A 27,675-nucleotide genomic window follows, 5' to 3' on the forward strand; every position below is an offset into this window, starting at 1 on the left:
CTTAAAAAAATTCTGTTAGTGACTGGGTCAAGGAGCAGTTTACCACATGGTTTAGAATGTACTGAAATATCTCACTCCTGTAGGAGAAGCCAAAGGTGTATTCTCAGGTAGAGTGGTAGTCTGTGTTCTTACTATTAGAAAAGCAAAATAACCAAAAACCACAGTCTTACAGAGAATAAAAATATTTCAAAGGAAAATAGGAGAAAATAAATGATCATAATAAAATTTTAGCAAAAACAAAATTTAGCAGTACCAGATTTCTTCCACATTTATAGAGTACCTACCAAGTACCAATTATTTTCATATTTGTTGTATCATTTAATCTACTCTGCTGAAGATTGCATCATAGACCGGGAAATTGAGACTCAGATGAAGTGACTTTCCTAAGTGATAGGAAACCAGAGTTTCTACCTAGGTTTTCTTCTAGCTTTAAAGTATCATATTCTTTAACTTAAATTTCACTGCTTTTATTTCTTAGAAAGAAGTAATAAAATATATAAGCCTTTGAGGAAGATTTTTTTTTTAAATGAGAAACTAAAGGATAGAATAACAGCTTGAAAATAAAAAGGTTTATTTATTTATTTGGTTTAATCTTTTTATCTTCATTGTATTTTTCTCCATTACCATTTAGTCCCTTTATTCCCTCCCCTACCGCCCGTAACAATCACCACACTGTTGTTCCTGTCCATGAGTACTTTTTCCTTTTTTCCTCAATCTCCCTGCCCCCTAAAGGTTTTCTTTTAAAAAAGATACATTACTGTGCACAACTGGGTTTCTCAGTTTGGCCTGACAAGTAGGACAGGGCTTTCCTTGCACCAATTGGCCTCACAAAGTTGCTCCTGGCCTTTCCCTGCAGGGAACAAGTCAGACCTTGGTGCGCTCCGAGAGGTCCCTTTGGCTGAGGCACAGAGCCTAGCAGAGCACTACGACATCCTGTGTGCCATTGAGACGTCTGCCAAGGACTCAAGCAACGTGGAGGAGGCCTTCATGAGGGTAGCCACGGAGCTGGTCATGAGGCATGGGGGTCCTCTGCTCAGTGAGAAGAGCACCGACCACATCCAGCTGGATAGCAAGGACATTGGAGAAAGCTGGGGCTGTGGGTGCTGACTGGGGTACAGGGCAGGCAGGCAGGCAGGCAGGGGCCTCTCTGTCTCCTCTCTCTGGTCTGCCAAGCCCAGCCCTTCAGAGTTGGCCCTCTTTGGTACCAGTGATTCTAGAGAAGCTTGATGAAGTCCTGGAATTATTCATCCCATGGTCTGGATGCTTGATAGAAAAGCTACACCAAGGAAGGGAGAACCAGGATTCTTCTGGCAAGAGCTCTATTGGTACAGGGTACAGTGTGCGGCCCATCCTGCCAGTCAGCAGCTGTTCCCTCAGTGTTCTTCTTGTCCTAGGACAGGCCCGAGCTCATGAGTATGGACTGCAGCTGTGGAGGGGCCAGGAATGTGCTTCCCCAGCTCTATACATACTAGTTCTGACCATTTCACACCTTGTATCTGCTAAAGCTGGGGCAGCAGGTTGCTGCTTTCCAGGGATGTGGGTTGTGCTCAGGTCATTCCAGGGCCTCAATATGCAGCTTCAGAGAGCGAGAGCAACCAGCCCAATAGGCTGGTTTCTGAGCATAGTCCCAGGGAAGTCCTAACTCTTTCCAGGTGAAGAAACTTATTTCTTCACTGCCAACTCTAAGCTCATAGACATCATGGGGTCTAGTTTGCTGCCTTGGCAAGACCTCTCAAGTTTTCTGGTTTTCCTTGTAGCTTCTTGTTTTCATCCACAAAAGTGTAGGGTCATGGCTCATACCCAAGTGGGTACTGTTTGCTTGCTTGGGGCCCAAAGTTTTGTCACTCAGGTTGCAAAACTAGCAAATTCTTAAGTACCAGGGTCTCAGAAACTTGGCGGTTAGGGGGAATGAGATAGGAACCTGGAGATTTAAGGGAAAAATAAAATCTTGCATTCTTAAGGATCAGGTCTGAGAGTGTCCCTCAGGACCCAGTCTTACCTATGTGCAGAAATCTTTCCTGCTATGTTTATAGCATCAGCTCCCCCTGCCCCTCCCAGTCTATCTTATAAAGTTTTCCAAACAAAAAAGATAAGGCCTTGGTAGTTCTGGATTGGGCTATTTCACCCACCCTGGGCCCACCTGTCCTCAATAGCCTCAATAGCCTCAATGTGCTCAGGGTGCTTAGGTAAGAAGGCAGACCAGGGCTGAGGTTATTGGGGTCTTTGAAGTAGCACTGGGTTCTGTGGTGTGGCTCAGAAGATTGCAGGGATTGGATTTAGGTGAACTTCCTAAGCTAATCCCAGTTCCTCCATGTCAGCCCAGTCCAGCCCCTTTGGCCCCTCGTTGTGGGACCTTTGGAATAAACTGCTCTTAGGGCCATGGGCTTGGCCTTATCATGGAGAGGTAGCCCAAAGCCTATCAGAGCCCAGGCAGCACCCCAGGCTCAGTCTCAGTCCCCAAGGCAGACTGTGGCATTCCAGGTCAGACTTCCCTTACCTCCTGCTCCAAACACTTTGTTCTGTGCTCCCCCCTCTCTCAGGCAGGCTTGGCTGCAGAACAAGAAAGCAGACCTTTTGTAGTAGCCCTACAGCAGTCTGGTGAGACATGGATGGCTGAGTCTGAGACATGCTAGGTCAGTGACTCTCTTTCCAACAGGGAGGCAGCCATGGAATCACTGAGCCTGGTTCTGGAGGGAAAGGATGTTGGTCTGTTTGGGCCAGGGGTTTATGCTGAGGGGAATCAGCCCATTGTTGGCTAGGGTGGAGTGGGAGCAGGGAGCAAGAAGGCTGCCTGGATTCTGTCCTCAGTGGCCCTACCGATGGATAGGTCCCAGTTGCTAGCATTGAGGGTTTGTGCCTTCCTGGCCACTCCATTTCAGTGCCTGGGTTCCACCTGCAGAGTAGAAAGTACCTGTCACTGAGGGGTTCCCTAAAGAGGGTTCCATTGAGGCCAAGGGCAAAGATTCTCCAGCCCCATGACCTCTCTGCTAGGGATTAATATTTGGGCAGGGCTGGGCATTGAACTTGGTCTCCAGCTGGAAGATAATGCTTATGAAGCCCCACCTGCTGCTTTGGGAAGGTAGGGGTACATGCAAAGGGTCTTGTAGCAGAAGTGTAGGCCTACACTCCTGTGATTGACTCGCAGCCCCAGTTCTAGCCAAGAGCACAGGTAACTGCCAGACCCCTCTACCCACCAGTCTTGCAGAGCTTAGGGGAGGAGAGAGGCCCCTCTACCTGTCTTTCATATGGGTATCCTTGGCTGGCATAAGGATCCAGGGTAGGCACTGGAACAGGTAGCTGGCTGGCGATGGGCTCTTTTGTTACCTTAGATGTGAGCCATCTCCTCCTCTCTCCCCCTCTGCTCATAGGCAGGGAAACCTGAAACCCTGCAAAGTGTGGCTTAGAAGGGGAAAAGAACAGTGGGCCTAGCTTAGGACCAGGGAGGTTTCTTCTTACTGGTAACTTCTTGCTTTACCTAGAAATCAAGGAACCACTTTGCTTCCTCCCCTTCAAAATCCCAAAATGTCAAGTATTGGGCTGAGTGGATCTCTTGCTGTCCCATCCTTCATTCATGGAGCAGCCTCACTCCAGAGGTTTAGCCTAGAAATTGGGGGTTACTTTGGGTTCCTCACTTTTTCTTCCCACACTACCACAGTGCTGTGGGCTTACCTCCACAGTGCTGTGTCCTCTGCTCCACACAGGCTCATCCTCTCACCTGGACATCTCACTGACCTTGGCTCCTGGGCTTCTAGCCTTTACTACCCCAAGCTATTCTCCTGCTGTTGTCTAAGTGTCAATTGTGAAAGGTTACTCCTGGCCCTGCCACTCTCCACCCCATCCCCAGCACCTTCCAGGGTGCCCATGGGCACTTGGAATGTTGTCCACACTTGACCCAGATGTCCAAGACCTTCACAGCTCTACCTTGGCTTCTTTCCTGTACCTGCTTGTTCCCCAGGAGTACCCTCTTTCCAGGCTAACCCCTTCCTGTCCTCCCCCCACTTACTGACCCTACCCTTTTTGTTCTCTTATAATGCCACAAATGACCCATTTGGATATTCCTGAAAACTGACCCCACTCCAGGCTAATCTCTTGCTCATAGTACCCTCTAGCAAGAATGAGTTCTTTCCCCACCCCTTGGCCTGTGAGTTTCCTCCCCCTACTTCCTGGGCTATTTCTTATAGTCTCCAAGAGATATTTTCTGGCCCTCAACTTTATACAAATGCTAATGCTCAGGGCCTGGCCTACAGTGTGTTATTGACTGTATGCCTTGTGAGGTCCCTACTCTATAGTGACCCATCGGGCTGGGGCCTCTCTACATCTGTGGGCTTTAGTCCTGTGATAGGGTAAGAGAACATGGGGCAACTATTTGAGATAGGAAACAAGACTCCATTCCATTTCCTCTCCTAGCAGCCTCTGGGCAAGAGAACACTTTAATCTTTTTTTATAAATTACCTAAAAATAGGAGTAGGTGGGGCAAGGGGCCAAGATGTGGGAGATAGGGCATTGGTCAGAAGGAGAGTTTGGAAGTGTTGTGGCAGCTCAGGCCTGGAGGAAGGCAGTCTGTAGTCTGGATGAGGCTTATGTGACATGGCCTGAGGGAGAACAAAGAGGGAAGTTGATGTATTATGGTTATGGGAGTTGGACTCAGGTGGGCAAGGAACACAGATCCTGATTCTTCCTCAGAGAGGTGGTTCCCAGTCCTCCCAGAGGGGTTTTGATCCCAAAGGCACGAGCTCCAGTAGAGTTGGAGTTGGAGGAAGCTCCCAATTCATATTGAATTCAGTTCCTCTTCTCTGGGAGGGCTTCCAGGTGTGGGGCTTCAAGGGTTCTCTCAGACCTATTGTCCTGGACTATTAGGAGTGGAGGGGGCTTTAGCTAGCCCAAGGATGCCATTTGCATTTGGGAATTTTTACATGATCTATTTATGAATATATAAATCTTTATATCAAATCTATTTTTTAAAACATGGAAAGTTGCCTTTATGGAAACTTAGCAGAGCCAGAATGTACATATTCCTAAACCATTAAGCAGTTTTCTATAATGAGCCTGTGGCACCCAAGACTGGTTTGGTTACTTTTGAGCCCAGAGCCAGCCTAGGTGGCCACATCCCCACAGATGGTCCCACTTGCTTAGCTTTCCCCAACTTGTCTTTAGGTCTGGGGTGGAAGATGAGCCTACACACTGCCCACTACTTGTTACCTGGATCCCTGTTAAGCTCATTTTGTCCCAAGCCAGGGTGGGATCCCCTGGGCAGAGAGGTAGTCAACTGCCTAAGGGGCAGGAAGGAGCTTGGGTTGGGTCCCCTCTCTGCCAGGGATACTGGTGTGTTACTTTGGGTAACTCATGGTGTCTTTCTGGGCCTAGGTTCCTTCAATTGGGTTTTGTGGGAGGAGGTTGGGAATACTGTTTGGTGATTGCCAGGGGCACCAGGGATCCCTCATACTTCTACCACCTTGTGAAGGAGGTCTGTTTCTACCCTTCCAGTGTCTGCTTTTTCGGATGAGTCAACAGACTTGGGTTGAGAGTTCTTTGTCCAAGCCTTGCAGCCATAAGGAAGTAGAGCCATGTCAAAATCTAGAACCCTCATGAGGGCAAGACTGTTTTTGTTTACTACTATATTCCAGGTGCAGAGAATGGATCTAGGCACATAGGTGCTCAAAGAACTGCTGAGTGCCTGAACTGGCTCCAGGCATCAGGAAGCCCATTAATCCACAGACCATGAAGATAACTGAGTCTGCTTTGGCCACTCACAAAAAGAGGCCTCTGCCTGCCCTGACTGGTGTGGCTCAATGGGTTGGGCATCATCCTGCAAACCAAAAGGTTGTTGGAGGTCAGTCCACGGTTGGGGATGTATAAGAGGCAACCAATCCATATTTCTCTCACACACTGATGTTTCTCTCGCTCTTTTTCTCCCTCTTTTCCCCTCTCTCTAAAAATAAAAATAATAAAATCTTTTTTAAAAAGGAGGCCTCTGCCTAAATGGTGAGATGAAGAGAGCATAGCATGGCCAGGTGGTATTATATTTGCCCTGCCAAGACTAGTCCTGAGACAAAGTGACATCTTGGGACTTAGACCAACCTCCATTAAAATTCCAGGTTTGCCGGGACTAGTTGCATTATCTTGGGCAAGTCATTTCTCTACTCAGTGCCTCAGTTTCCTCAGATGTGGGACACTAATTCCTGTTCTGTGTGCACCCAGGGAAGCCACAATGACATCCTGGGTGGCAGGGTCTTTGTAAACTGAAGGGCCGGAGCAGGACAGGGGGCTCCTGTTTTTGTCTCTGTCCCAGGTGGTTGAGAAGGCTGCTGAGTTCCGTTGCCTGAATGAAGAAGGCCAGGAGCCCTGGAAATCCCAGGAGCGCCACACTCCAGACACGTGCCAACCACTTGTCCCAAGGAGAAGAAATACCTGTTGTCTGAATTTCCTGTTCTCATCAAATGCCAGGCAGCCCCAAACCCACATGTACCCCTTGAAAGAAGAACCTATAACTGGGTCCATCTGAGGGGGGCTCCCCATACCCATCCCGGAGGCTCTGATGTGGGCCAGGCTGTCCTAAGGGCCCTTCCTTTCCTCTGCCCATGCCAGGGACTACCCAGACTCTGGGGAAAACCCACAGATCCAATCATGGACTTTAAAACAGGGAAACAGATCAAGGATCCAGAGAATCCCTGCTCAAAGCCCCCACTGAATTCACTCCTGAGCCATCCAGCTCTCGGACCAGGCCAGGCCTGGCCTGGGTTCTGGGTCCCAGAGCTCTGACCTGTTCTGCCACCAGGGCTCCACTCCCAGAGCTCCAATCTCAACCCCTCTCAGCACCCTGCTCACATTTGCCCAGGAGCTCGGCTAGGGTGGGGGACCATCAGAACTTCCTTCAGAGAAGCCAGGACACAGGGTATCCCTGCCCAGTTATAGCCCCTCTCCTTATCCTCACAGGTCTCCTGTCATCTTCCCCATGCAGCTACTCCCCACTCCACCCAGCCTCTGCCTGACCTGACTCATGCCTCCAATCTCCACATCTGACTGTAGGTCCCAAACTAACCAGGTCACCCACTGGCTCAGACCTCTGCACAGTTCCCTGCTGCTCTTGGTCTCCTTCAAGAGGGTCCCCAGAACTGCCCATGGCCCGAATGCATTCCCCCTGACACTTGCCACCCATAGCCACACATGACTCTGCCATTTCCAGACTGCTGCTTCCAGGCAGGCAGACCATCCCCTACCAAACTCCCTGCTGTGTAGTGGGCTTCTTCAAGCTCCAGGACTTCCTGTTCACACACAGCCCCAGATAGGACCCTGATACAAAGGACAACTTCCTGGTCCAAACACTCCCAGACAATCCCAGGACCCCTCTGAGAATGGGGAGACCCCCTGCCACTGCCCTAGGGGCTACAGCCTCTGTTGTCATTTCTCCCCACTGAAAAGGAAAGTCTCAGCTTGGATAGCAGGTTTGGATCCAACTGGTGCTTCCTGGACATCCAAGGTGTATTTTCACAAAGGCCGCCTAGGGGGCATAGTAAGGATGGCTCTGCCCACCAAGCTCAGCTCCCAGGCAGAGCCACACCCAGACAGAGCCAGGAACTAGTCCCAGCCCTCCCACACAACTGGGCTGTGTGTTTTGGCACACTCACCCCTGATGTGATTCTGAACCTCACATTCTAATGCAATCATCACCTCAGTACACAGAACCCAGGGAACAAGAAGCTGAAGATATGGAGGTTTCCCTTTCATATCAAAGTCAAAGGTGCCCATTCATCATGACAGTGATGCTGGTATCTACCAGTGAGCTAGAAGGGTCTGTGTGCTGGGCTGAGGGGGATGAGTGGCCATCAGGAAGCAGGGACTTGGGAGAGGATATCAGGAGACGAGGTGTCAAGAGGCCCACAAATTAGCTCCTGGGAGCTCGTTGACTGGGGCCAGCATGCTCTAGCTTTCTGTTTAAAATGAGGTTCAGGCCAGTAGCTGGCATTATCCAGGACCTTGTAGAAAATATAGAATCTCAGCATCCACCTCAGGGTTCCTGAGTCAGAATGTAAATTTTAATAAGATCTCCATGGGTCTGTGTGCATGTTACAGTTTGTGGAACACTGGTCTACACAGCGTGCCCACCCCACTAGGGTGGTCCAAGGGCAGGTCTTAACATTTCAGAAGTTTTTAGGTTTTTCCTAAAAACGAAATCCTAAAAGATCTTGCCTGTTTACCTCTGTGGAAGTATTTTCCTCCTTTTGTATAAATGCAGACTTGGTATGTGGACCTCAAGGACAAAGGTTGGTGTTTTGCTTTTTGACAAGGCTCAGGCTCTGACTTGGACCAAGATAGACAGAGACAGGGCCCATGGCAACTGTCAGTGGAATTCCCTGGGTCAACCTAACACGTAGTCTTTCATTCAAACTCTGACTATCTGGAAACATTTGAACTATCACCTGTGATAGGGATTTTTGTTTTTTTTTCTGGATCCCTGACCAAGCTGTATGCAACCCCCTTCTTTTTCCCAGAAAACATGTAGATCCATATATAGACCCAAATATGGCACATCATCAGGGTTTAGCAGACAATAGGGTAAAGACTGCCCAATTTCCACGTCTAGGATCTTCAAATTTCTGTGGAATGGTAACACAATCTGAGATGATGGAGTCTGATATTTATTGAGAAATTTATACTACTTCACAAGAGGGTTTAAGCACCTTGCCTCATAATGCCAGTGGTGGAGATAAGATCTGAACCCTGGACATGAGGCTCAGGAATAATGCCTTAAACCCTTGAAATCTTGTGAGGGAACCTTGGGTTTTGTGCGTGAGACTGTGGCTGCAGCAACAATGACCGTGTGCTCAGGTTTAGAATTGACAACGTGGACATGATTCTAAGTGGAACTTTCTTAAAATAGCACTGTGTGGGGAATCTATCCAAGGAATGAATCATAAAAACAATAAAACTTCTATGCCCAGGAATATCGGTGGCAGCCTTATGCGGCCAAAAACCGGCCCACATGCTAAACCTGACAAGCTCAGGGGAGGCCTGCATGGTGGACCTTACAAATTCAGAGACTGAAAGTAACCACATAGGATGGTCTGAACATAAAAAATTCCTAACTGAAAGTGAGTTGTGGCAGGTAGTCATGTCTTAGGCCTGTAGCTTTTTAAATAAAGGTCAGTGTTTACCTTAAGTGAGCATGTCTATTGCTTTTTTGCATCTAAGATAACATACCTTTGAAATGTCAGAATAATCTCTTCTAAGTTCCTCAGGGCACAATGTAGGCACCAGAGCTGGAGAGCACAGAACCCCTCATTGTTATTTTGTTTCCTGCATACCATCTTTGTGTGCTATAAATGGTAATTATTAACTGTCACCCAAGAGAAGTTTGTGTCTCTTCATTTTTTTACTTTTTTCCAATCCCAGAGATTTTTCTGCTTTGCTTTCTCCTGCTCGTTTAATTTACCCAGTGTAACTCCTTTTATTGTAACATATAAAGTAAGCTGCAAAACTGCCATTCTCCAGAGTATTTTCTCAGTCTGTTGAGATTTTGCTCTCCAGTGATTGCCAATTTGGTTCAAATAAACTCATAAAATTCTCTACATGTTTGGACATTTCTTATATAGATATTTACTTTGCATAGTGAGCAGGGTTCCAATGAAGACCACGCAGGACCACCCTATGGACCTGGACTGGGTGCTAGGTCCCAGCAGGGGCCTATTGTGTCCCCAGTTTCCTTGCTTTGCATCAGGTGAACTTGAGTGAGTTTGTCTTGCAATTCTGGACCTACCTGTTTAGGCCCTGACTTTATTGGAGCTGTACTTAAAAGAAAATCCTCAAGGTGGCACTAGCAGGGGTGTCCAACCTTTTGGCATCTCTGGGCTGCACTGGAAGAGTTAACTTGGGTTACACATTGAACACACAAACACTAACAAAAACTAAAAAAAAAAAATAAAAGTTTTAAGTGAATTTACGATTTTGTGTTGGGCCACATTCATAGCCATCCTGGGCTGAATGTGACCTGCACAAGCCGTGGGCTGGACACTTCTGTAAGGATAAGCATTGAAATAACCCAGCTGAGGCTAAGGGTCAATTGAGATAATCCAGGGACAGGAAAAATATGCTAAGTGAAATAAGCCAGTCAGTGAAAGACAAATACCATATGATGTCATATACAAGAGGAACCTAATGAACAAAAATAAACTAATGAGCAAAATAGAACCAGAGGCATGGAAACATGGAACAGACTACAGTGACCAGAAGGGAGGAGGAGGGATAAAGGTGGAAAGAAGGGGAAGGGACTAGTTAAAGAACATGTATGAATGACCCATGGACACGGATAGCAGTGTGGGGATTGATGGTGGGTGCTGGGGGTGGGATGGGCAGAGGAGGGAAAAGGGGGAAAATTGGGACAACTGTAATAGAATGACAATTTTTTTTAAAAGTAGAAAGCTGTTTCCAATTGTACCCATTGAATTCAGTTTATTTAATAAACTATTCAAATGCAAATAAAAAAATTTGGGTGGCTGGTTTTTATTCTGGCTTCTCAATGGGAATTGCTTACCGAGAGTCTGAACCAAACCCTTTGCTAGATAAATTAGAGTCTGAACTTGTTCAGCTCTGAAGATTAGGGGCATTTACTCTCTCCAGCTCGAATTTTGGGTATTCTGGGTGACAGAAACTATATGGAGGTTTCCAAGGGTACCCCTGAAGACTAACAGGACCCCATAAGGAATTCCAACACAACTGTAATCAAATGATTAACTCATCTGGGAATGCACACATAAAGGCTGTTTATCTAGTGCTCTGCATCCTCAGGGTTGTATCAGGCAGCTGGGGAGAGAAACTGAGTCATGTAAGGGGGTTGGAGCAACTGGTGGTGACACCCTCTTGGAGCTCAACCAGTAAACAGCACACTTCAATACACTTAGAAATTTGTTCAGACTCTGCAGATCTCAAAAGATGCCTCCAAGGCCAACAAGCTCCCAGTCCCCGTAAATGCTCCTGCAGATGTACAATTCATAGGGAGTCTTTACTTGCAAGTACTTACAGAAATGGTAAGGTTTTACTATAAGTGAAGATGGCTGAAATAGAGTTCTTTGACACTTAAATTATTATTCTTTGCACACAATAGAAAAAGCCAGCTCTGAAATCAAACTGATGAATGGGAGGCTTACCTCAATTAGCAAATAGAAGCCTCTGAAATGGAGCACAGTGAGACTTTCTCCATGAAGTTAGCAACAAAATTTTAGAGACTGTTCCAGGAGCTTCTCAATGTCAACATCCTACTTTTCCCTCCTCTTCATCTGCCCCACTGTACCCTTCATTTTGTTGTCTGGATTTACTCTCCTCCTTCCCTTTTCCTTCTCTATATTTCCTTCACTGCAGCTCCCTATTAACTTAGGGGAGACTTAGAATAGAAAACCAGCTGCCTGGCAGGGTGCCCATACAGGAGTGCAGGTGGCTGAGGAGAGTGGTAAGGCCAGGCCCGAGTTCCCAGTTGGCTGGTGCCCACCTGGCTCACATTCCCAGTTCCCCCATATCTTATCCTCAACCCCTAGCCCCTGTCACTGCAGCAGGACAAGGAGAGAGTTTTCTACTCAGGCATAGCTGTGTGTCCCTGCTTTAGTTTACTCCTTGGGCAGCAGCCGTAGTGGCGACCTCTGCCAGAAATAACTTGGGAGAACAGCCTTTCTGAGGGTTGGTAGCTGGCATGTCTCAGTGACCACTCAGCATATACTGGTGTGTGGGGCCACAGGGGTCAGCTGTACATCGGAATGTGCCATGGAGATGTATAATAGAATTTAACCAGGAGATGTAGCTCCCAGGTGAGCAGAAATGTACACACAGGGATGCTTAGTACAGCACAGAGAAGAATAAAAACTAAAAACGCCCGAGGTGTCATTCAGTGAGAACACTGCAACCACCAAAAAGGATGTGCTGGATCATCATGTGCCAACACAGAAGAATATTTAAGTGGGGAATGCAAGTTGCAGAACATCTTAGTATAAATTACTCGTTTAAAGAGAAGAAGAGGAGAAATGATGTTTTATGTGAGATCCAGGGAAATCTGAGACACTCTATGGCTTCTGCCAGCATAGTAACGTTTTGTAAGGAAACGTCTGCCAGGAATCTTAAAATAAAAACAGAGCCTGAATCTTGACTAAAGTTTTTTGACAAGGCATTCACTTAAAACAACCAAGCCTCTGAACCGCTTTGCACAGATTTTCCCCAGAAGTTGGCAAAATACAATCTCTGGCTGTAATCTTTGATCTCATACTCTCTAGAGACCCCCAGGTGTCTTTCCAAAAGTCAATCTATTTTCCTGTGTGCATGTGTCTGACTTTGTTTCTGCCCTCCCCAGTGCTGACACCTCATCACCTCTGCCTTGCCCAGGTTCTGCAATAGGAAGGTGCAGGGTGGGCTTCCCCTGGGAGAATGGGAAAATGGAGGTGGGACACCTTCTTGCAGGTTCTGTCCACACCATCGGTATTTATGGATTCATGGAGACTATGAAAGGGTATCAGGATAGTCCTTGACAGTGTGACCTGTGGGCATGGCAGAAGGTAGGAGAGGTGTGGGCCTCTCCCTTTTCCATAAACACTTGCCACTTTATGGTCAGCCAAGCCTTCACTGCACTGCTCCAGAGCTTCCACTTGGGGGCACACTTCAGTTCCTCATTTGCCCTCAGCTGAACCTCTTTGTCTCCCTACCTTTAGGATGTGATGAGCAGATCCAGCACATGGGGTGTTGGGATGTTGCATGCATCACCTGAGGGTGGAAGCTTCCCTGAGAATAACAGAACAATGGGCTATGACTCTGAAGTATACAGAACTTTTCCTTTCCTTATCACTGCATAAAACTTTGTTGTGTGAATTTTCCTATCTACTTAGCCAGTTTTCTGTAAATGGACATTTGGATTGCTTCCTCTGCAGTAATGCTGCAGTGAGTTGCATTGTGTAGACATCATTTTGCACATTTGCCCTTGTGTCTTTGGCATAAAACTTTTTAAAAGCCAGACAGTTGGCTAAGAGGAAAAGTGCAGATGTAATTTTTCTAAGTATTGGTAAATTTCCCTTTGTGTGGATTGTATCATTTTGCATTCCTTCCAGGAATGTAAGAGTGTGCCTGTTCTATCATATTGACACTTTGTCTGTGATATAAGTTGCAATCTCCCCCCTAATTTGTCATTTGTCTTTTTTACCTTGTTTCTGTTTTGGGACACAAAGTTTTGTGGTTTTTTTCCTTATATGCATATGTTTAAATTTTACATTTGGTTATAAAACAAGCCTCAGTAAATTTAAAAGGATTGAAATGATACCAAATGTGTTGTCTGATTACATGGAATGAAATTAGAAGTAAATAACAGATGAAGATTTGGGAAATTCACAAATCAATGGAAATGAAACAACATGCTCCTAAATAACTTCTGACTTAAGAAATCACAAGGGAAGTTAGAGCATACCTGAATGAAAATAAAAACAACTACTAAAACTTAGGGGATGCAGCTAAAGCAGTGCTTACTAGGAAATTGGTAGATATAATCACCTATATTTAAAAAGAAGTAGATCTCAAATCAATAACCTATACTTCCACCTTAAGAAACTAGAAAACGAAGAGGCTAAACCCAAAGCAAACAGAAGAAAGAACAAAGATTAAAGCAGAAATAAATAGATTAGAAAACCAATAGAGAAAGTCAGTGAGACAAAAGTAACTTCTTTGAAAACAAATCAATGGTATTGACAAATTTTCACTTAGAATGACTAAAGATAGTAAGAGGCAAGGTGAAAATTACTAAGATCACGAATGAATAGGGGACATACAATTCAAGTACTATGAACAATTGTAAACAATTTTTAAAAAATTTAAAAATATGTTTTTAATTGTTTCATTACAGTTGTCACCATTTTCCCCCTATTACTGTCCTTCATCTTACTCACAACCCACCTCCCACATTCAGTCTTTACCTCTCATTGTCTTTGTCCATAGATCCTTTATACATGTTCCTTTGACGACCCTTCAGATTGTTCCCTCTCTTATCCTCCTACCCTCTCCCCTTTGGTTACTGTCAGTTCTTTATTTCCACATTGCTGGTTATATTTTGCTTGCCTGTTTTGTTGACTAGGTTTCAGTTATAGGTCAGATCATATGGTATTTTGTCTTTCATTGCCTGGCTTATTTCACTTAGCCTGGTGCTCTCCAGGCCATCCATGCTGTCACAAAGGGTAGGAGTTTCTTCTTTCTTTCTGCTGTGTAGTACTCCATAGTGTAAATATACCATAGTTTTCTGATCCACTTATTTACTGATGGGAACTTAAGCTGTTTCCAGCACTTAGCTATTGTAAATTGTGCTGCTATGACCATTGGGGTACATAGGCTCTTTTTTTAAAAAAATATTTTATCGATTATACTATTACAGTTGTCCCATTTTCCCCTCTTCACTCCCCTGCACCCTGCACACCCCCTTCCACCCACATTCCCTGCCTTTAGTTCATGTCCATGTGTCATACATATACGTTCTTTGGCTCCTACATTTCCCATACTATCACCCCCCACCCCCGCCCCGTCTATTTTCTACATACCATCTATGCTACTTACTCTCTGTACTATTTCCCCTCCCTCCTCCTCCCACTCCCCTATTGATAACCCTTCATGTGATTTTCATTTCTGTGGTTCTGTTCCTGTTCTAGCTGTTTGCTTAGTTTGTTTTTGTTTTTGTTTTAGGTGTGGTTGCTAATAATTGTGACTTTGCTGTCATTTTCCTGTACATGTTTTTTATCTTCTTTTTCTTAGGTAAGTCCCTTTAACATTTTATATAATAAGGGCTTGGTGATGATGAATTCCTTTACCTTGACCTTATCTGAGAAGCACTTTATCTGCCCTTCCATTCTAAATGAAAACTTTGCTGGATAGACGAATCTTGAATGTAGGTCCTCATCTTCCATGACTTGGACTACTTCTTTCCAGCCCCTTCTTGCCTGCAAGATCTCTTTTGAGAAATCAGCTAACTGTCTGATGGGAACTCCTTTGTAGGTAACTGTCTCCTTTTCTCTTGCTGCTTCTAGGATTCTCTAATTTTAATCTTGGTTGATGTAATTATGATGTGCCTTGGTGTGTTCCTCCTTGGGTCCAACTTCTTTGGGACTCTCTGAGCTTCCTGGACTCCCTGGAAGTCTATTTCCTTTGCCAGAATGGGGAAGTTCTCCTTCATTATTTGTTCAAATAACTTTTGCTCTTCCTCTTCTCCTTCTGGTACCCCTATAATTTGGATGTTGGGATGCTTAAAAATGTCCTGGAAGTTCCTAAGCCTCTCCTCATTTTTTTGAATTCTTGTTTCTTCCCTCTTTTCTGATTGGATGTTTCTTCCTTCTGGTCCCTTCCATTGATTATTTGAGTCCCAGGTTCCCTCCCATCACTATTGGTTCCCTGTGCATTTTCCTTTTTCACTTAACATAGCCTTCATTTTTTCATCTAATTTGCAACCAAATTCAACCAATTCTGTGAGCATCCTGATTACCAGTGTTTTGAACTGTGCATCTGATAGGTTGGCTATCTTCGTCACTTAGTTTGTATTTTTTCTGGAGCTTTGATCTGTTCTTTCATTTGGGCCAATTTCTTTTTGTCCTGGCATGCCTGTTATGTAGTGAGGGGCAGAACCTTAACTGTTCACCTGGGCGGAGCAACCCAGTCACTGTGTTGTGATGCTGTATGTGGGTCCAAGTGGGAACAATGTTGCTTGCTCTGCTCTCTGCTGGATTTCAGTCACTTTCTCCGCTTTCTACAATCAAATTAGGCTCTTCTGGTGCTGATTCCCATGTGGTGGTTTTGTGTATGTTCTGGGACCCTGTGGGTCTCTCCAGTGAACTCTCCTGTGAGACTGGGAGATTCTCCTTCTGGCGCCTCCGCCTCCACAGGTGTTTTCAATCAGTGGTTTGAGGCTTTATTTCCACGAGCTGTGGCTCTGGGTTGTGTGGTCCAACCAGTTTCCCAGTTTCCCCTGGTTTATTGTGGGAGAATGTGGGGCTGCTCGGTTCGCCAGCCGCCTTGCATACTGAGTCCCTCTCCACAATCTTCTGCTTTGCTGGGTCCACCAGCTGCAGCTTTGCCTTGAGCCCTCTCTGTGCCGGCTGCCAGACTCCGTGCCTCCTACTGGTCTGGATGAATGTATCTTCTTTAACTCCTTGGTTGTTGGACGTTCATTTAGTTCGATTTTCTGGCAGTTCTGGCTGTTGCTATTAAATTTGTTGTTGTCCTTTTGATTGTGTGAGGAGGCAGAAGGTGTCTACCTACACCTCCATCTTGGCCAGAAGTCTCGGTACATAGGTTCTTTTAAGTTTGTGTTTAGGGATTCTTAACATATAATCCCAGCAGTGGAATTGCAGGGTCAAAAGACAATTCCATTTTTAGATTTTTGAGGAAATTTCACATTTTTCCACACTTGATACACCAGTCTGCATTTCCACCAACAAAAGGTAGTACTAGGGTTCCCTTTTCTCCACAACCTCACCAGTACTTTTGTTTGTTGATTTGTTTATGATAGCCACTCTGACCAGTGTGAAGGGGAATCTCATTGTGGTTTTAATTTGCATCTCTCTGAAGGCTAGTGAAGATGAAACATCCTTTTATAAGTATTTGGGCTCTGTGTGTCCTCCTTGGAGAAGTGTCTGTTCAGGTCCTTTGCACAGTTTTTAATTGGATTCTCTGTCTTCCTGGACTGGAGTCATGTGAGGTCTTTATATATTTTGGAGATCAAACCCTTGTCTGAGGTATTATTGACAAATATATTTTGCCAAATGGTTGGTTTCCTTTTCATTTTGCTAATGTTTTCTTTACCCATGCAGAAGCTTTTTATTTTGGTGTAGTCCCATTTGTTTATTCTTTCTTTTATGTCCCTTGCTCCAGGGGACATATCAGTGAAAATATTGCTGTGCGGGATATCTGAGATTTTCCTGCCTATGTTCTCCTCTAGGACCTTTATGGTTTCATGACTTATATTTAAGTGTTTTATCCATCTTGAGTTTATTTTTGTGTATGGAGTAAGTTGGTGGTTGAGTTTCATTTCTGTGCATGCAGCTGTCCAGATCTCCCAATACCATTTGTTGAAGAGGCTATTTTTACTCCATGTTATGCTACTGCCCTCTTTTTTTGAATATTAACTGGCCATAGAGAAATAGGTTTATTTCTGGGCTCTCTATTCTGTTCCATTGGTCTATGTGTCTGCTCTTATGCCAGTATCAGGCTTTTTTTTTTATTACAGGGACCTTGTAATATAGTTTGATGTCAGGTATTGTGACCCCTCCTACTTTGTTTTTCTTTCTGAAAATTGCTGTGGCTATATGGGGTCATTTATGGTTCTATATAAATTTTTTAAAAATATATTTTATTGATTATGCTATTACAATTGTCCCATTTCTCCTCCATATTCTCCTCCGTCCTGTGCAACATCTCCCAACTGCATTCCCCCCCTTTAGGTCATTTATATAGTTCATTTAGTTCATGGGTCATATATGTAAGTACTTGGGCTTCTACATTTCTTATACTATTCTTAACCTCCCCCTGTCTATCTTCTACCTACCATTTATGCTACTTATTCTCTATACCTTTCCCTCCACCCACTCCCTCACTTCTAACCCTCCATGTCATCTCCATTTCTGTGATTCTGTTCCTGTTCTAGTTGTTTGCTTAGTTTGTTTTTGTTTTTGTTTTAGGTTTGGATGTTAATAACTGTGAGTTTGTTGTCATTTTACTGTTCATATTTTTGATCACCTTGTTTTTCTTAGATATGTCCCTTTAACATGTTATATAATAAAGGCTTGGTGATGATGAACTCCTTTACCTTGACCTTATCTGAGAAGCACTTTGTCTGTCCATCCATTCTAAATGAAAGCTTTGCTGGATAGAGCAATCCTGGATGTAGGTCCTTGCCTTTCATGACTTGGAATACTTCTTTCCAGCCCCTTCTTGCTTGCAAGGTTTCTTTTGCAAAATCAGCTGACAGTCTTATGGAAACTCCCTTGTAGGTAACTGTCTCCTTTTCTCTTGCTGCTCTTAGGATTTTCTGTTTGTCTTTAATCTTGGGTAACTTAATGGTGATGAGCCTTGGTGTGTTACTCCTTGGATCCAACTTCTTTGGGACTCTCTAAGCTTCCTGGAAGTCTATTTCCTTTGCCAGATTGGGGACATTCTCCTTCATTATTTGTTCAAGTAACTTTTCCACTTGTTGCTCTTCCTCTTCTCCTTCTGGTATCCATATAATTTGGACGCTGGAATGTTTAAAGATGTCCTGGATTTTCCTAAGCATCTCCTCATTTTTTTGAATTCTTGTTTCTTCATTCTGTTCTGGTGGAATGTTTCTTTTTTCCTTCTGATCCCTTCCATTGATTTGAATCCCAGTTTCCTTCTCATCACTGTTGGTTCCCTGTACATTTTCCTTTATTTCACTTCGTTTAGCCTTCATTTTTTCCTCTCATGTGTGACCATATTCAGCCAATTCTGTGAGCATCCTGATTATCAGTGTTTTGAACTGTGCATCTGTTAGGTTGGTTATCTCTTCATCACTTAGTTTGTATTTTTTTCTGGAGCTTTGCTTTGTTATTTCGTTTGGGCCATTGTTTTTTTGTCTGAGTGTGCCCATTACATAGTAAGGGGTGGAGCCTTAGATGTTCACCAGGGCAGGGCAACCCATTTGCTGTGTTGTGATACTGTATGTGGCGGTGGTGTTTGAAAGGCAACGATGGTACTTGTTTCATTCTCTGCTGGTTTTCAGTCACTTCCCCTGCTACCCACAATTACATTGGGCCCTTCTGTTGCTGATTTCTGGGTGGGTGGGTTTGTGTACATTCTAGGACCATGTGTGTCTCTGCAACAAACTCTCCTGTGAGGCTGGGAGTTTTTCCCACTGCTGCCTCCACCCCCCCCAGGTGTTTTCAATCAGAAGTTTGAGGGTTTATTTCCCCATACTGGAACTCTGGGTTGGGCGATCTGTCTCCCTCCCCAGTTGTTCCTCCTGGTTTATCTGCATGAGAATGTGGGATTGCCCAGTCCATGATCTGCCGCCTCACTGAGTCTGCCAGCCACTGCCTTGTCTGCCAGCTGCAACCTTGACCACTGTGATCCTTTAGCCACCACCTTGCCACGAGTCCTCTCTGCCCAGCTGCCTGTCTCCACCCCTCCTACTGGTCTGGATGAATATTCCTTGTTTAACTCCTTGGTTGTCGGACTTCCATACAGTTCAATTTTCTGTCAGTTCTGGTTGTTTTTTGTTTTTAAATTGTTGTTGTTCTCCTTTTGGTTTTGTGAGGAGGCACAGCGTGTCTACTTACATCTCCATCTTGGCCGGAAGCCCCATATTCTGTTTTACTAATCATTTTCTTCTTCTTAGACAAGTCCCTTTAACATTTCATATAATAAGGGCTTGGCAATGATGAACTCCTTTAACTTGACCTTAACTGGGAAGCACTTTATCTGCTCTTCCATTCTAAATGTTAGCTTTGCTGGATAGCGTAATCTTGGATGTAGGCCCTTGCTTTTCATGATTTTGAATACTTCTTTCCCTTCCCTTGCCTGTAAGGTTTCTTTTGAGAAATCAGCTGATAGTCTTATGGGAACTCCTTTGTAAGTAACTCTCTCCTTTTCTTTTGCTGCTTTTAAGATTCTCTCCTTCTCTTTAATCTTAGGTATTGTAATTATGACATGCCTTGGTGTGTGCTTCCTTGGGTCCAACTTCTTTGGGACTCTCTGAGCTTCCTGGACTTCCTGGAAGTCTATTTCCTTTGCCTAATTGGGGAAATGTTCCTTCATTATTTGTTCAAATAACTTTTCTACTTGTTGCTCTTCCTCTCCTCATTCTGGCACCCCTATGATTTTGATGTTAAATTGTTTAAAATTGTCCTGAAGGTTCCTATGCCTCTCTTCATTTTTTGAATTCTTTTCTCTTCATTCTGTTCCGGTTGAATGTTTATTTCTTCCTAATGCTCCAAATTGTTGATGTGAATCCCTGTTTCCTTCCCTTCACTGTTGGTTCCCTGTATATTTTTCTTTATTTCACTTTGCATAGCCTTCACTTTTTCCTCCATTTTGCAACCACACTTAACCATTTCTGTGGGCCTCCTGATTACTTGTATTTTGAACTGTGCATCTGATAGGTTGGCTATCTCTTCGTTGTTTATTTCTATTTTTGGAGCTCTGATCTTTTCTTTCATTTGAGTCATATTTCTTTGTCTCAGCACACCTGTTTTGTTGTAAGGGGTGGAGCCTTAATTATTCACCAGGGCAGGGAAACCCATCTTGCTGCTTTGTGGTGCTGCCTGTGGAGGAGGGGTCAGAGAGGGAACAGTGCTGCTTTCTCTGTTCTCTGCTGGCTTTCAGTCACTTATCCTGCTACATACAAGCCCACTGGGCCCTTCTGTTGCTAATTCCCGGTGGATGGGTTTGTGTACATTTTAGGATGCTGTGGGTCTCTGCAATGAACTCTCCTGTAAGGCTAGGAGTTTTTCCCACTGCCACAACCTCCACAGATTTTTATAGTCAGTGGTTTTGAGGCTTTTTTTTCCTGTGCTGGAAGCCTGGGTTGCATGGTCTGTATAGACACTCATCCAAAAAGATCATACAGATGTTCAATAAATATATGAAAAGATGCTCATTGTTATTAGTCATCAGAGAAATACAGAAACCACAATGAGATTGTTACAGAACAGACCTGGGTGGGGTGAACAATATACTATTACTGAATGGACCTACCCTTGTGCTCCAGGGGTCTCCCCTATCCCGTACTAGGTTTGCCTTGCCCACTGCCAGGGAAAGACATCTCTCAATGCCAGAGATTGGTGAAAAGGAAAGGGATTCTTTATTTAAAGTGTTATACAAACTTAAGAGTAATGACTTAATGTCTTTATTGATATACCAAAGTCCTTTAGAATACCCACAAACACACAGTCCTTCCTTTCCCCTCTGCCCAGTCTGGGGTACCATATCTCAATAAAAGAAACAGAAGTCCATGGTTCTTCTTTGCCCAAGCCAAGTGGTCCCAAAAAGACCCCACATGGCTGCCATGCCTGGGTTTAAATCCCAGCATCAATCTTCCTCTGTTGTTCCATTTCTGACTCCTCTTACAATATGCCACAGCTGCCAGCACTCCCATATTTTTCCAGATTTACTGAGCTGCCATAGTAAGTCCAGGCAGATGTGGCCCTGTGATGTGGAGCCAATCATCTCCAAGTTCTTATGCAGGCTCTGTAACCAGGGGGAGTTGCCTCCCAGTTACATTATGGGTTGAAGTCACTCCCATTCCCCTGGCTCAAAGCATGGCCACAGCTGTTCAACATATTTATGAAACCAGTTGAAGGTTATAGATATGTTAAATGACTGTTCTAGAGGTCATCTGCAAAATTGTTGCTATTCAAAGCAACCCTCAGTGGCCCTGCTCCATGTGTCCCATCCCTCAGCTCAGACTTGTGGGGGTGAGGAATATATATAAATATTTCCTGGACATCAAGTTCTGGACCCCATTACAAATGCCTATTTAGGGCCCCTCTTGGCTGCACCCTGTTACAAGATATCACCTCACCCTTTTCATCAGTAAATCAACAAACAATAATTGCTGGTGAGGATGTGGGAAAAGGGGGACCCTCTTACACTGTAGGCAGGGATGCAGATTGGTACAGCCACTATTGAAGGCTGTATGGAATTGCCTCAAAAATTAAAAATTAAAATTGCCCTTTTCTCAGCAATTCCCTTCTTGGAATTAAACCAAAGAAGTGTGAATTTGAAAGAGTATAAAGCACCTCTATGTTCATTGCAGTGTTGTTTACAATGCCAAGATTTGGAAGCAGCCCAAGTGTCATCAGTAGATAAATGGATACAACAACTATGGTACATTACAGTGTGGAATACTACTCAGCCATAAAAAAGAAAAATGACTTTTACCCTTTTAAACATCATGGGTGGACCTGGAGAACATTATGCTAAGTGAAATAAACCAGTCAGAAAAAGATAAATACCATGTGATTTCATTTATATGTGGAATCTAATGAACCATGTGAACTAACAAATAAAACAGAGACAGATCCATAGATAGGGAGTAGGCTGACAGCTCTCTGGGGGTGGGAGGGTGAGGGGATGGAGGGTTCAAGTCAAAAAGAAAAATGACTCATAAACATGGATAACAGTGTGGTGATTTCCAGGGGGAGGGAGTGAGTGGAGGTGGAAGAGGTTATAACAGAGATAAATGGTAATGGAAAAAATACAATAAAAATTTAAAAATAAAAAGGGGGGAATTTAATCTGAAACCAAATAAGACCCCAATTAACCTCAGCAATCTTGTGAAAGAAGAACAAAGCTGGATGTATCACAACTCTGGATTATTAAACTGTACTATAAGGCCATTGTTATAAAAACAGCCTGATACTGATATAAGAACAGACATAAATATCAATGGAGCAGGACAGAGAGCCCAGGAGTAAACTCATGCCTTTATGAACAATTGATATTATACAATGGAGCAAAGACAGTCTCTTCAATAAATGGTGTGGGAAAACTGGACAGGTACAATACATGCAAAAAAAAAAAAAGGAACTAGACCACCAACTTACACCACACACACAAAAAAAACTCAAAATGGATAACAGACTTAAATGTAAGTCACGAAACCATAAAAATCCTAAAAGAAAACAGGGTGTAAAATCTCAGATATTCCATGTTGCTGTATTTTTGCCAATATATCTCCTAAAACATGAAACAAAGGAAAAAATAAACAAATAGGACTATATAAAATTCAAAAGCTTCTGCACAGATAAGGTAAACATCAGCAAGATGAATAGGGAACCCACTGTATGGGAGAACATTTTGCTAATGATATAAGGGTTCGATCTCCAAAATATACAGAGAACTAATACCACTTGATACCAGGATGACAAACAACCTGATTAAGAAAGGAGCAACACTGCTGTTCAACATCACTAATCAACAGAGAAAAGAACACTGAAACTTCAGTGAGATATTATTACCTTATACTTGTCAGGATGGCTACCATCAATAAATTAACAATTTTTGTTGAGGATGTGGAGTAAAGGGAATCCAGTGCACTGTTGGTGGGAATGCAGTCTGGTGCAGCCACTGTGAAGAACAGTATGGAGTATCCTTTAAAAATTAAACATTGGAACTTTCTTTGATCTAGCAATTCCACTTCTGGGAATATATCCTGAGGATACTGGAACACCAAGACAAAAAAATATATGCACTGCTATGTTCATAGCAGCACTATGTACAATAGCCAAGACCTGGAAACAGCCTTAGTGCCTATTAGTAGATGAGTGGATAAAAAAGCAGTGGTACATTTACACAATGGAATACCATGCAGCAGTAAAAAAGAAGAAACTCTTACATTTTTCAACAGTATGGATGGACCTGGAGAATATTATGCTAAGTGAAACAAGCCAGTCAGTGAAAGACATACCATATGGTCTCATTGATATTTGGAATTTAATGAACACAGTAAACTAACAAATGAAGTAATAAGAGAAGCTTAGATACATGAAACTGACAGCTGCCAGAAAAGAAATTGGGGCAGGATGAAAGATTGTGAAGTGATTAACCAAAGAACATTTATGCACAACCCATGGACACATGGGGATTGACTTAGGCCAGAAAGAAGGTGGGCCTGGGTGGAGGTGGGGAAAGGGAGGAAAAGCAGGAATAACTGTACTAGCAGAAACAATAAAAATAAAAATAAATAAATTAAAAAATAAGATTTAGAGATATAATACAATAAAAAGTACATTTATCTTTTAAAGGGAACTTTATTTCACTAACAAATGGAAAACTGATGTCACTTCCCTAAGGAGAATGTAGCTATAGAAATAAATGTAATACAAATCAAATAATAGCCTTACATTCCACCTAGAGAGTAATGTCTGATAGGCACTCTGAATCTCAGGCCTATATGTCCCGTATTTTTAAAACGGGATCAGGAAGTGTTAGAATGTGCTAATGATGCAATGGCAGCAAAAAAAAAAAAAAAAAGGCTTTTTTCTTGACCTATTCAGGGCCAAAGAAAACTGAAAACGAAATCACCCTCTCCAGTAGAATTCTTGGCCTGCCTATTGTTGCTGCCCAACACACATCTCTGTGAGGTGAGCAGGACAAGGGTTATTGCTCCCATTTTCCAGTTAATGAAAACTGAGATCTGGAGAAGCAACTCATCTCTGAGGCCTTCTCATAGAAATCCTCCCCTACACCTGGGTCCAGATGCAGGGCCTTTTTCATCCTACCACACACCCTGAACTGAGGCTCATTGAGGCATCGATGATTCAGTGAACTTCTGTACCCAAGGCACTGGGACACCAGGGCCCCCTGCCTTTGGAGATAGGCCCTGTAGGGCAGCATGCAGTGGATAAGCCAGGCTATTTTTATCACTTCCTTCCTCCCTCTCAAGCAGTGGCCACAGTCAGCAGCTTTACAGAGAACTTCCACTTCAGCCTCAACCAGGACAATTCAGGCCACAGAAAGGGAAACCTGACTGTAGTCCTTGAAGGTAAGTGACTCTCCTTATTACTCAATACTACCTCCCACACCAGGGACCCCTCTCAGGTTAAGAGGAGGCCAGCTGTCAAGTCCTGTCTCTGTGCCTCCTTTTGCTCTTCCTTTTAGAAGATGGGGTTGGTTGGAGCATTCACTCTGAAACACCTGCTCTTTGGCTAAGTTGATTCATTGGTTTATTCAGTGAAAATTCAATGGAAGCTTGCCCTAGGGTGAAGAGGGGCAGGAGGTTGGGAGAGCTTATCTTAGAAAGGGGGGAAACAGTTGTGGAGAGGAGGCGGTGAATTAGGCCGAAAAGGGGCTCATGAGACTTGAGTTTGAGTTTGGTTTCTGGCAGAGACAACTGGGTGCTCTGTGCAAATCACACTGTCTCTGGGCCTCCATTCCCCAAGCCTGGATAATTATGTCCTCAGAGGAAGCCCCTTCTGGTACCACTTTGCCGCTCCCTCCTCAGGATCCTTGTAGTGCTCTCTTCTACATTGATTATCATGTAAGAGTTTACTATCCATAGCAAGCTGTTAGAAACTAATGGGATGAGGTGTGGCATGTGAAGTCCATACCATCGGCCTAACCCGAGGCTTAGGCAGGGAGGCTGGAAGCAGCCTTTCCTGGTTCTAGCAACCAAAGGCCAGGACTGTAAATCATGTAGCAGGGACCTGCTTCCCCCACCTCTTGAGGTCCTGTCCCCTTTAGAAGTTACCCCTGTTCCCTTCCCCACCTTAGCCACCCTCACTGTCCTGCCTTCTGAGTATTCAGTCCTGCCCTCTGGGTCAGCCAGACCCACATTGGCTGTTGGGAACTGCCCTGACTGGTATCAGAAGCTGAAACCCCCACCTAGGCTAAGGCTAAGGGAACGCCCTTGGAACCGTAAGCCAGCAAGGAGACAAGGGCTTGTCTCCCTGGCAGGAATGCTGCTTCTGCTGCTTTATTCATAACTGAACCCCAAAAAGCTTGGTCGGTTAGCCAAAGACGGGTAAGATACCCCACGGGGGGAACGACCTAAGCCAGGCACAATCAGTTTGGGAGGCCCCCCAGAAGAAGGACTTGGGGGGCTGCAGCAAAAGAGGGTGACGGACCCTCGCTCCTTGGCTTTGACATAGCCTGAGTTCTCATCGTCTGGGAGAAAATCTCCTTATTGCCTTAGTTCCCGTGCTAAGCCTGAAACAATGACAGGGTGGTGCAGCTCTGTGCTGAAAGGGTGGATTCCCTGGGTGATCAGGCCTAAGAAAGAACATGTAAATTACTGTGAAACCTTCTTTGTTTAGAATGCTCTCAGTTGAATGAGAGGGGTCCAAGGAGGAAGTTTGTTCCTCAAAGTCTTACAGCTCTTTGACCCCCGACTCAAATAGACCAGCAGAGTTCCTTGTTTTCTATAGTTCCTTACTTCCCCCTGATAAGTACTGTGCTTTACCTGAATTATTATGCAAAATGAGCCCAATAAAAGCAGGTATGGACGGTAAATCGGGGCCCTCCCCACTAGGCGGGGTGGCCATTTCGTCCCTACTTCCTCACAGAAACTAGTTTGTCTCTGTGTATGTTTGTTTCTCACGTGTTTTTTCGGCGAGCCATCCACAGCGTTTGTGGTCACTGCTGGCCGGTGACCCACGCGCAACAATTGGCCGCATTTTACTTCCTTCAGTCTTTACCACCAAAGTTTCGCAGGCAAGAAAGCTGAGGCCTGAGAAGGTAGTGGTTCCTTGACCCAGGTCAGATACCATTGTTTTCATGGTACCCACTGGTTCTTGGGATGGGGTGCAGGCTGCCAGGCACTCCCTTACCTCACTGCCACTCTTCCCACAGCCAGCCTGCACAATGCCTACCTGGGCAGCCCTGTTCCTGCTCTGGGCTACCACGGAGGCCACCAAGGACTGCCCTGCACCATGCACCTGCCACGCTTTGGAAACCATGGGGCTGTGGGTGGACTGCAGCGGGCGAGGACTCACATCCTTGCCTGCCCTGCCAGCCCACACACGCCACCTCCTGCTGGCCAACAACAGCCTTCGTTCCATGCCCCCTGGCACCCTCGACAACCTGCTCCAGCTGCAGACACTCGATGTGACACAGAACCCCTGGCACTGTGACTGCAGCCTTACCTACCTGCGCCTCTGGCTGGAGGACCACACACCTGAGGCCTTGCCACATGTCCACTGTGCCAGCCCTGGCCTTGCTACCATCCACCCACTGGACCAACTCACAGGCTATGAGCTGGGCAACTGCGGCTGGCAGCTACAGGCATCATGGGCCTACCCAGAGGTCTGGTGGGATTTAGCACTGGTTGTTGTGGTCACAATGGGCCTGTCTCTCCTGGCAGGTCTGTTGTGCACTGCCACAGAGTCCCTGTACTGAGCCTGGGCTCCCAGGGTCACCCTCAGGCCAGGCAGCGAGGACCTGAGCCCCACCCCAGATTCTACCAGCCCTGATCAGCCAGAACCACCTGTAACAAAAAATAAACTGGCTGCTCAGCCATTTTAATCAAGCTCAGAGATTGTTTTCCCTCTCAGCTTCTGGGAACCTGGGTTTATTTTTCTTTATGACTAGATATCAATTGGTGTTTGTCCCCCAAGTTTCTAAGTAAAATGTGCTGTCCAACTTACTTCCAACTACCCACTCCCAATTCCAAAATCTGGATATCCAGAGCCCTTCCCCAGGGCCTGCCAGGTCCCAGGGTATCAGTTCTCAAACCCTGCCCTACCCTAGACAGCCCAGGCCAATTGCACATCACTATTCAGTCCCTCTCCAAATTTAAGAGAAAACTCTTACAACACAGCAGTGAATAGACAGGAGGTACTGAATAGGGCGTTGGCCATCTCTGCAACAGACATATACTGAAAGACACTTCATTCCCAATATTATTGCCTTTGACTACTCTGGCTCCGAGGCTGTCTGGTTCACCTGACCATATCCTTTCTCTTCTGCACTAGTTTCTCTCCTCTTTATTTTCTCTCTACCCCTCTTCTTCAGAAACAAAACATCAAGTCAGTCCATTTCTCATGGAAATGACTTCCTTCCTGGTGCTGACCTCAGACGCCTGCAAACTCTGGGGTCCCACTTCTACCCCATGTACCATATTCTTTTTTAAAAAATTTTATTTTATTTTATTTTAATTGTTCAAGTACAGTTGTCTGCCTCCAGATTCTTCAAACAAGACACTTCTCTCCCTCAGAGGAGTTACAGTAC

The 27,675-nt window shown here is 44.7% G+C and overlaps 2 protein-coding genes across 3 annotated transcripts in view; both read left to right on the top strand.

The window, feature by feature from the left end:
* Window positions 1-9,481, top strand: part of RAB43 (RAB43, member RAS oncogene family) — a 42,947-nt gene extending 33,466 nt beyond the window's left edge. The window contains exon 3 of the mRNA XM_028523676.2: window positions 857-9,481. Coding sequence (XP_028379477.1) covers window positions 857-1,107 — 251 coding nt within the window. The 3' untranslated portion in view covers window positions 1,108-9,481. The remainder of the gene's footprint in view (window positions 1-856) is intronic.
* GP9 (glycoprotein IX platelet) overlaps window positions 1-26,975 on the top strand; it is a 28,468-nt gene extending 1,493 nt beyond the window's left edge. The window contains exons 1-2 of one of the 2 annotated variants that reach the window (XM_028524843.2): window positions 24,395-24,493; window positions 26,299-26,975. In XM_028524843.2, the coding sequence (XP_028380644.1) occupies window positions 26,311-26,844 (534 nt within the window). In that variant the 5' untranslated portion in view covers window positions 24,395-24,493; window positions 26,299-26,310 and the 3' untranslated portion in view covers window positions 26,845-26,975. Of the gene's footprint in view, window positions 1-24,394; window positions 24,494-26,298 lie in introns of those variants that run through there. The other variant, XM_036009412.1, reaches the window with a different exon arrangement.
* Window positions 26,976-27,675: the final 700 nt, after the last annotated feature.

The sequence above is a fragment of the Phyllostomus discolor genome, chromosome 9 (genome assembly GCF_004126475.2).
Source record: "Phyllostomus discolor isolate MPI-MPIP mPhyDis1 chromosome 9, mPhyDis1.pri.v3, whole genome shotgun sequence".
NCBI classification, from domain to species: Eukaryota; Metazoa; Chordata; class Mammalia; order Chiroptera; family Phyllostomidae; genus Phyllostomus; species Phyllostomus discolor.